This window comes from Pezoporus flaviventris, unplaced genomic scaffold (genome assembly GCF_033815535.1).
Source record: "Pezoporus flaviventris isolate CSIRO_AGI_PZ_B2104156 unplaced genomic scaffold, CSIRO_AGI_Pfla_v1 ptg000041l, whole genome shotgun sequence".
NCBI classification, from domain to species: Eukaryota; Metazoa; Chordata; class Aves; order Psittaciformes; family Psittacidae; genus Pezoporus; species Pezoporus flaviventris.
This window is the reverse complement of record NW_026892589.1, coordinates 7,465,515-7,475,653: the sequence shown is the minus strand read 5'-3', so window position 1 is coordinate 7,475,653 and position 10,139 is coordinate 7,465,515. Positions and strand designations below refer to the sequence as shown.

Sequence of the window (10,139 nt, the reverse complement as noted above, 5' to 3'; positions counted from 1 at the left end):
TGCAGTGCCCCCTCTTTCTGAGGTCAATCCCAACCTACAACTATTTACTTTACTGTATTTCTGCTCAGTAATTTTAGTTATTATTACATATAACTATTCCAATAAGCAGTCAGGGAAGAGGGGAATTGCTCAAGGCAATGAAGCATATGGTCTCCTGGAATGAGGGTTGTGCTGTGTGGGTGTTATGCAGAGGGTTTGGATTTTAAGGAAATATGCAGGAGGTCAAGGGAAGGATGAAGGCATAAATGCCTTTCATATATTTACCACAACAGCTTTCCAAAGCCAGTGTGAAAGACCAAGACTACTGTCAGCAGCACCCATCACACAAACATCCAAAACCTTCCTCCCCAAGAACATGACCTGGAGTGATGCTTTCATTTGAGGTTAAATATGCCCCAAATCTGCCCTGTTGCTCCCGGACACCTATGGAATGCATCTACTTGGCTCCAGCTACACAGCTGATCACAGAATGATAGGGTTTGAGCCTCTCAAAAACACAACCCGTTTGTGAGGTCAGGAAGTTGTATCCCCATCTGACATGGCATGAAGAGGTATGGAAAGACATATGAGTCAGCAGTAATTTGTAGTGCAGCCAAGAACTGGTGCTAGAATGCCTGAAGCCCTGTGCTTTAAGTGCAGACCATGTTTCCAGATGAACATCTCACTGGTACATCTCTTATTGTGAATCATAGCTTAACACTGGGAAACTGCCAACAAGATAGCAGTGCAAAGCACATGCATTGTGATTTAGAAGATGGTGGCCAACAATAGAGCAGTTTGTCTGCATTATGTTATACTGTGTCTGAAAAATTAGTCATAACCAAACACCACCTATTTATAATTACTTAATTCTCTGGTTTTAAGTCTGTTATTTTAGATATCTGTCAGTGAGACAATAAGGGCTGATCCCAAGGCCAGATGGATTCACAATATCCAGGCTGCAAAAATAGGATCATGCTGTTACTCACTGAGTTTACTCAGACGCTGCAGTTTCTACAAGGTGAGGTTTTCCTAAGTAGCAACTGCATTGGTTTGTATTTATAAAAACCCCAACAAAACCCCTTTCACCATCTGTTCAAATGACTGTACAAGAGAAAAAGCTGACAGTAAAGCTGTGTTCTGCTTAACCACCTGTGCCAGGACTAGAACCAGATTATAATGCCATTTTATGAGCTTCCACAGTCTTCTTTGATCCAAAGATCTCCATGTGCTCTGCACCTACATCACTGAAAAAGGCTTTAAACTTGTATTATTCATGGCAGGGAGGTGTGCTTTGTAACGCAGGCACACACAGGAGCTCTCCACTTCATATCCATTGAAGCAGTGAATGCAGGAAGCAACCATTGCCCAGCAGCCACTTACCTGCATACCACCGGGAAGGACAAGCCAGAAGGCAGAAGAGCACCACGTTGCAGCTAGAACTAACCCAAGTTCCCCCTTGCTGCCTGCCACTCAGAAATGCCTACATGAAAACTACTTAGATAAATTCTCTATAGTAGGGACAGAAGCACCATTAAAAATAGAGTTGGCCCCAAAAGTGGATGTTTATTAAATTCCACTTTCCCCTTTGTCCCCTGTTGTAGGGAAGAGATAAAAGTATTTGATTTGCTGCAAGGTAGAAGCTTGAAGAAGTCCTAAACATCACTGAACTACAGCAGTGAGCTAGTGCCTGTGGGTGCCACTCAAAATGGCATGTCAAGTGTGATGAGGCCCCATTAATATTAAAGCAAAAACTAACAGTGACTGCAGGGGAGCTACGATTTCAGTGTAAGCTAGGCATGGCATTCATGAGCTTAATATATTATTGTGCCATGCTGAAAATAGGAATTCTCATTTTAGGTGCTCATTTCAAATATTCAAGGCTTGTGATTTTGGTGTTGAAAGGCCTAAATTGAATCCTCATTGCTGACTGTATGTAATGACACTGAACTCAAACTCATGGGCATGCTTTGGTTGCAAAACACCACCACCAATTCTTAATTTGTAGGATGGATTATTTTTTTTCCCTTAAAGTGTTCCAGGCACTGCCTTATCTACAGCTCAACAGACATACCCTCCCCATCATTTCTTTCAGTTACCAATGAGTTCAATGGGAGGAGGGGTTTGCACACAGACAACGCTCAAATACATGCTTGAAAATCCTAGTTTTATCCCATATTGAAGAAGCAGATGGATAGTACAAGCCCCACGTGGAGGCTGGGAGTCTGAAGGTGTTAAATAAACTTTAGGGGGTAGTGTATGGCCCTCGTGGTTTTTTACATGACAGGTATTTCACAAAGTCTGCTGAAAGGAAGGGGTTTTAATTACTTATATTTGTAAAATTGTTTTATTTCAGAAAGGGGATACTTTTTAAAATACAAGACTTACCTGTGGTACCTCTACTATTCTAAAATGCAACTGAACTCCTAGAAAAGCTCATGAACTGGCAGAATCTGCAGCTTAAGTTATTTTATGCATTTCTGTCATACAGTCTGATCAAACTAGCTTATGCCCATGAAAGCAGAAATTATGTTGGTTAATGAGGAGTGGATAGACAGAGTATGTTAACACAGTCTAGAAATATTGGTAAATTTCAGCATTACCCAGAGTGCTCACATTAGCCTTGTATGCTGTCGATCTCAGGCCAGGTATATTCTAGATCTAATTCAATATGGATAGGCTATGATAGTGCTTTATATTCCTTGCAAATAAATGGCAAAATTACTGTCTGAAAAATCCACACAAGGGATGCATGTGTAAAAGGTGAACAGGATGACAACACAGCATGAAACAATTTGTAAGGCAAAGGAAACATGAATAATCTTTCTTACACTCGGGAGATGAAAGTCATTTCCACAGAAGCCACTTTTTTCTTTCTAGGTAAGATCCTGCAAAAGTCCCTGTTCCATATGTAGCTAGTCACGAGCATTGCATCCCTGTTGGCAGGAAAACAAAAACTAAACCAAAACCAGACAGCTTCCCCTGAAAGACAGCCCATCTCCTCCTCCTGCATCTCTCCTTCATAGGCCTGAGCACTGGGGTGCTCTCAGGCACTCCTCATGTTCTTATATATTCTCTACCTTCTCCAAGTTTCCATCACTGCTTTCCCTTCTCTCTCAATATCCCTTAAAATGGTGGGTGTACCCACCAGTCTTCCATGGCCTGGGAACATAACCACTGGCAGAAACACTGTTTCCAGTCTATTTTATTAGCTTATGTTTTAGTAAGTATTTTTGGTTTTGTGTTTTGCTGCTGATACAACCTCTGGGGTTTTTTTGTATCAACACAGATCAGTTCCATTTAAAATACATCAGATAGGGACACCTGTAACTAGTTTTACTTGAATGTATGTACACAGTTATGTATACATTATATACATACACGCATTATATATACATATATATATATACACATATATATAAGGCACGGTAAAATGTAAAATATACCATCACTTCTCTAGGACTGTTTTTAATCTGAAAAAGTAGATCATATTTCTTCAGTAATTTGAAATGTCTAACCCAAGACATTTTTATGTTTCAGGGTTACAGAGATACCAGCTGGGAAATAATCCTTACTTTAAAATTCAAGTTATTGTGACAAGATGAACAAAACCTATTTTGACAGTAATTCTAATCTATTTATTATATAACTGTTCCTCTTTTAAAAGATATATTCACCTGTATAGTTTCCTTTGTCTCTCCTTATTATGTTCCAAAATGTGAACTGAAACTTGTCCTGCAGAATAAAAAGTAACAATAATGGAGAACTGAATATGAACTTGGATAATTTATCCATTACTTAAAGAGAGGAAAGCAAAGATGTCTTTAAATAAAATGTATTATTAATACAGATCATGAGTTTACGTAATTCTGTTTGATGTAGGCAACATCAGTGGAGCCTGGTGATTACCAGGGGTTTGGCCATTTTATATATAAGGTAATCTCTGCCACATGAAGACACGGCAGCACACAAATATGACTTGCATTTATAATGAACATGCTTGAATGGATCCTTGGTTGTTGTAATTAGCCTATGTATGCAAATTATGGCATCAGAAGCCCTGCAGCAGCTGCTGTTAGGAGGGCTTGGCAGCTGTGTTACAAGCCAGTCTTACTGATCAAACGGACCTGTTTTCAAAGGATAGAAACAGACAGATGAATGCAGATGAAAAATTGACATCTTTGGGGTGTATAAATCTACCCCTATCCTGGGTAGAACATTTCAATAAATACCAAGATAACATTTTTTCCACAGTAACTCTACAGCCATGATTCACAATTGTGCTGGACCACAGGATCCCTGTTAACCCCAAAGATTTAAGAAAAAATGGCATAGAAAACTTCATTTAGTGTTGTTTCATGGATGACTTACTGTGGCCTCACAAGCATGACACTCTTTAGCAGACTCAGCATATTTCCTACTCCACCATAAGCACCCTGAAAATGAGAGTTAGCCTGCAATCACTTGTTTTAATACTTCGTCACATGAAGATTTTGCACGGGAACTGGAATTTCCAGTTCTACTGTTTCAGTTCACGTTTTGCACAAGTGGAAGTGAAAAAGGTTTATGGGCTCCATGAACCATCTCAGCAGACAAACGCATCTGAGGCATAACTCACCAGGGTAAACCAGACACTTGAAAATACTGAAGTGACTCAAAGGTTTAAAAAATATATATGTATTACGAGAGCCACAAAAAAGGTTACAGACAGAGCTCCACAAAGCCTGCACGGATACATTCCAACAATTCAAGGAGGCAGAACAGGTGAAATACAGACCATAAGAACGGTTCGACATTAACCTTCCAGACTGTCAGAGACAGCAACCTTGACCCCATCTTTCCCACACACAAAAAAATATTGAATATATATATCTCTCTATATCTCAAGTCTGGACCACACATATAGTCCAAAGAAAACCACATTGCAATTTCCACATTAGGCTTATAGGAGAATAGGCATCATCTGAGGAACGTCCATTGTAACACCCATGAGGTGATTATCTTAGGCCGAGTTGACATAACATTATGCTTGGTTAGCGATTTTAGAACAGCAACACAACACATTTCATCTGCTGCACATGGCTACTCACACATAGCTCTGTGCAACCCTTAGAGCTGATTTTAACCAAACTCAGTAATTACACTTGTTTTGCTTAATTTAAAAAGAAAATGCAAATGTAAGATATTAGGGCAGTTCCTGCTATCACCTTTCTTAAAAGTTCAAGACTTGAAGACTTCTTTGATGTACTTGCTTACAGACACATTTTGAGACTGTATTCATGATCTTCAGGAAAATACACCACCCTGAGGCTTTTTCCCTTGTTCACTTCGTGTTATGTCTGCATCCAGTTTTGACATAGGAGGCCAAATGCTGGTTGTATATCAGTGCAGTATTTGGCCCAGAGTTTCAAAGTCTTTGCTATTCAGACTTTCCTATGAGGTCAACAAACAAAGTAGTAAAAAAAGAAAATATTAAGGCTTCAAGTAAAAATATTTCCTCTCTCTCCCACCCATGTAATAAGGTACATTTAACTTCAGAATACTCAATATATTATACAATTAAAGATACAGAGATCCAACTTTTCAAGGCAGATTGTACTACAATGAAAACCTGGAGGCTAAATGGGAGTGTATGAACAGGGAACGAATGGCTAATAAAATGCAATATTCAATGAAAACGGATGCATAAACTAAACAAAAACTATTGCTGTTTTTTAAATAAGTAATACAGTCCACAGCTAAAAATAAAAACACGTCAAAAAGATTTAAGACTTCTGAAACATGAAATAAACATGACAAAAATAAAGAAGCTACTTTACAAGATGCAGTAACTTGTGCTGGATTTTCATGGTTGATCCCCACCTACTGTAAATTAGCATCACTTATATGAGCTTTGATGGAGCCACACCAATTTACACCAGCTGAAGATTTGGCTTTCAGTGTCTGTAAAAACTGAGACTGTCTGGGCAGATCCACCTTGCTGCTAAACTGTAAACTACTTGAAGAACTATACTTTAACATGGGCTGGATTCTGCCTAGACTTAGCTTTAATAAATAGGTCCCCAGTCCCGCAACAGGAGCCATGGAAACAGACACATTTATGAGAAAATAGCTGCAGGTTCAGTGCCTTTGATGGAAATGAGACTGGATTTGCTGCATGCAATCTCCTGTTAACAGTTCTGCTTGGATTGTTCTTTCAGAAGATCTGAATAACTTACTCCAGGCTATGTGCACTGAACTCTATGCAAACCTCAAAAGGGAAAAAAAAAGAATACTTTGGTACCATTGTAAACCTATGAACAAGTTGAATGTCTCTCAACTGGGCAAAACTACTCATAAAATATACAATCCTTACAACTGAACCTGTAATGACAGAGTGCATTCATTCTTTCCTCCCTTACCCCTTGTGAACTATGTCAAAATAACCCTGGATATTAGTGCTTTATACACACAATACTGTGTTTAGTCTTACTGAGAAATTCTCTCATGAACTAATGTAGTTAACTTCAAAGGCTCTTTGGCCCTTCAAGTTCCTCAGTAGCTTTGTTTTTCTGTTTACAAATGCAGGAGAAAGAACGATCAAAGTGGAGCATCACTGGGATGCAAATCTCAAATATTGGTGCAAATTTTCAGCCTTGTTTGCATGAATTTCATGTACGTATTCAAAGATACATGATATAATGTGCCCTTGTCTAGCTCCCTCGCCCAAATTCAGTGTGTCACACATCCCCTCTTTTTCAGGGCTTACATATGGCATACATGATACTTTAAAAATAAGTAAGTCTTGTGATACTCTACGCACCAGAGTGAATTCCAGTCCTTAAGGAAGTAGTGCATCTTCCTGAGGAGTTAACATTAGGGTAGAGTTGCAGATAAATAACAGTTAAAGATGGAAGAAATCTGTATGGCCATCTGGTCTAGCCCCTTGCCCCTGCAGGCTCACCTCTTTCAGAAATTTCTTTAATGACTTGTCCAAACACAATTTGACTGTCCTAAACTGTTAGTCTCCAGTACTCTGCCTTGGAAGACTATTTCACTGCCCCTTCCCCTCTGTCTTTTCTGCCCCCTTCTAAATGTAGACCACTGGTTACCAGTGACAACTGTTTGATTTACCTTTGGTTTTACATCTTTTAAATAATGTATTTGTACATATGATAATCAATTTCCACTTCACTGCTTAGCCAGTGACATGTTTCTAGCCCTTTAAATTTTCTCATCAGCCAGCTCGTCCAGTCTTTCAATATAAATTGCTCCATCTGTACCTGATCTAGTCTGCCAGCATCTTTCTGGTACCGTGGTGCCTCCAGCTAAAGACAGTATTCTACATGCCAGTGAGCAAATCTGCATAGAAAGACGATTGCTTCTCTGCTCTGCAATGTCTCTACAGTAGGCATTTAAAATATCACCAATGCAATAAAATGCACACTGATTTCTAGTTCACTTTCTCATAACTTTGGCCTATTGCAGTTGCATTGTTTTCCAGGTTTCTCCCTTCGGGCAACATAGAGCATTACACAGAGAGATGATTAACTTTCCTATGTTATCTTCAACCTTCCTTTTCAAAAATGATGTGATATACAAGGGACATAATAAGCATATATTGCAGCAGATGACAAGATTTATCAAATCAAAAGATAAATTTTAACCAGGCAAAACCGAGACCAATATTTGCCTTCTGGAATAATTAATCTCAACATACATGAAAACAAGTAAGTTATCAACACATTCTAAATTGCTAGCAAATACCTGGAGACCTCTCCATTATAGGACTGAAAAGCATTCAACTCCTTGAAACAAATATCCTGAAAAATGTTGTATTTAGCTCTCTAATCCAAACTATTCACCAGAAGAACCAGGTGGGAGGTCGAGGTTTCATATGCTGACTAGATAAATAATGATTTTTAGTGACTTTGGCAACAGTTGTTCAGGATGCTAATAATTGCACACATGATCTGGCTAGTTAACGTTGGTCCAGATCTCAGCACTTTTGACTTCTGAGGTGGTAACTGAATGGGAAGGAAAAGGAGAAAAGAAAAAAAAACAACAATCTGTCCCCAAATTAGCTTTGTCAGAGTCCTCATGTTTGTGATAAAAGTAATGCACCCCTTGTTTTTTTACAGTAACGTCTTTAAATCCAACAAAGTAAATGTAGTTTTCTGGAGACAGGAAAAGGAAACCTCAAAACGTTAAACAGATTTGATTGGTATTATTTTTAAAAGTTGTTTCCCAAGGGGAAAGCCCAAATGGAAAATCCTTTGTCTAACAGTACTGAAGACCAGAGGGAATGTGCTAGTAATTAGGCAGACGGAAAATTTATATCCTTTAGATGTACGCTTGGCTCAGTTACACACACTGTAAATTCAACAGACCATGATAACCTTGCGGCAGGATTACACAGACGGCACCAGGGCAAGGCAGTAAACCATGTTATTGCCTAAATCCAACAGATAATAAGAAGGGTGCAGGAAAAGCAGCTGACGTTTGAAGTATGTTCCCATCCAAATATTTCCTATCTACTTGGTTTTGTTTCCAAGTCAGAGAAGCCTTTAAAAACCAGAGGGAGCAGAGGTCAGAGTGGAAGATCCTTACTGGTGTTGCGGTCCTTTTCCACGAGACGAACACGCGCACACGTACACACAGTTTCACACACAGGGAGGCGAACAGCAGACAGTGAGAAGCTGTTGCTATCCTTTCTCCTGCTCACAGCTGGGACTAGGAAGGCTTTCAAAGACGATATGGTGTTTGTGTCCCAAGTGCCTTTGCCTTGCTCCTTCCCAGGAGAAGGAACCAAACCTGCAACACCTGCGGGACACAGTTCTCGCACATGCAGACTGCCCAGCACAGGAAGCCTGCTTTCCACATCGATAGGAAAATAGCAGTTGGGCCTCTGACTCCTTTGCTGGTCAGAAGAACTGGGAAGGGGCATGGGGAAAACTGAATGATCCTGGACTGACCGTACTTTTTCACAGCACAACTGGTACACAACAGGTTTATTGGACAGACACACGCACAATGGCTTTAGCGCTCTCTTGCATGAAATAAATCTGCTCTGTGGTTATGGTATTAGGTCATAGCCAGCTCCTGCCTGTCGGTTTAGGAAGAGTCTGATGGACTGTACAATTTTATTCCCTCAAGAATAAGGCTGCAGCTGGTTTTTTGGCCAAAAGAGAAAGATGGAAACAGAACAAACCCAAAACAAGAAAAGGAGAGTGGCCGGCTGCTGCTGCTCCTTCTTTGTTGTTGTTTGAGTCTTCACAGTGCTCTTAGCTTCATGGCTGGCTGAGTGGATGGCTCTTTAATTAATTTTATTTTACACTGAAATTTCATAGGTTGTTCCACCAACTCCAGACACCTTCTTAACATTTGAGTGTCTAGCGGGGCTGACAGGCGTCCCCTGGGAACTTGATGTTGAGCCCAACCTGGATATTCCTTTTGGCTGTCCATTAATTTTATTGTGAGGTGTCTTCAACTGCATTTCATCCCTGCATCAAAAGACGTATCGAAAAATACAGTGTTAGTGACTAAAGTGTGACAGCAGAATAGCTTCATCCAGGATAAACAATTTTCCCTGGCACCCCAAGTCCCAGTGTCACAAAATATTCAAGCATGGGAGCAACCTGGTTGAAGCCAATACACTTGATGAAAAGCCACTGAAATGAGAGAATTCATTTGGCCATTAGGTTAGTGGATCAGACCCCAGTAATGTAAATTTAATTACTTGCTAAAATGCTTTGTTGAACCAAACCAACGGTGTAAGTATTTGTGGGATGCAGGAGGGTTTAACGGTCACCACTGTTGACCTTAACCAAATTATTTCTTGCAATCATAAATAAAATACTCAGAATAAACACTTCCCAGTTAAGTATCCAGCTACGCAAAATTGTTGCCCATCTCTGAAAGACGTAAGAGGGGTGAAGTGTTAAAACTACTTAATGACAGAAGGCACAAAGTGAATCAAGTCAGGAAGCACTTTAGGATGCCTGCAATTAAAGACCATATTCTGGATAGACTCTAAAATAATTTCCTTTTTTATGACCTACTGCCAGGGAGCATGGACAACAGGCTTTCCTCAAAAGATCTTTTAAATCTAGGCCACTACAGACTAAAATATAATGTGTCTCATCCCCAAGATGTAAATAGCACAAAGTAATTAGATAAAA

The 10,139-nt window shown here is 39.7% G+C and overlaps 1 protein-coding gene across 5 annotated transcripts in view; it reads right to left on the bottom strand.

Annotated features, from left to right (window-relative positions):
* Nucleotides 1-4,640: 4,640 nt before the first annotated feature.
* ZDHHC8 (zinc finger DHHC-type palmitoyltransferase 8) overlaps nucleotides 4,641-10,139 on the bottom strand; it is a 124,594-nt gene continuing 119,095 nt past the window's right edge. For all 5 annotated transcript variants that reach the window (XM_061465628.1, XM_061465629.1, XM_061465627.1 and 2 more), the window contains one exon: nucleotides 4,641-9,461. In XM_061465628.1, coding sequence (XP_061321612.1) covers nucleotides 9,290-9,461 — 172 coding nt within the window. In that variant the 3' untranslated portion in view covers nucleotides 4,641-9,289. The remainder of the gene's footprint in view (nucleotides 9,462-10,139) is intronic.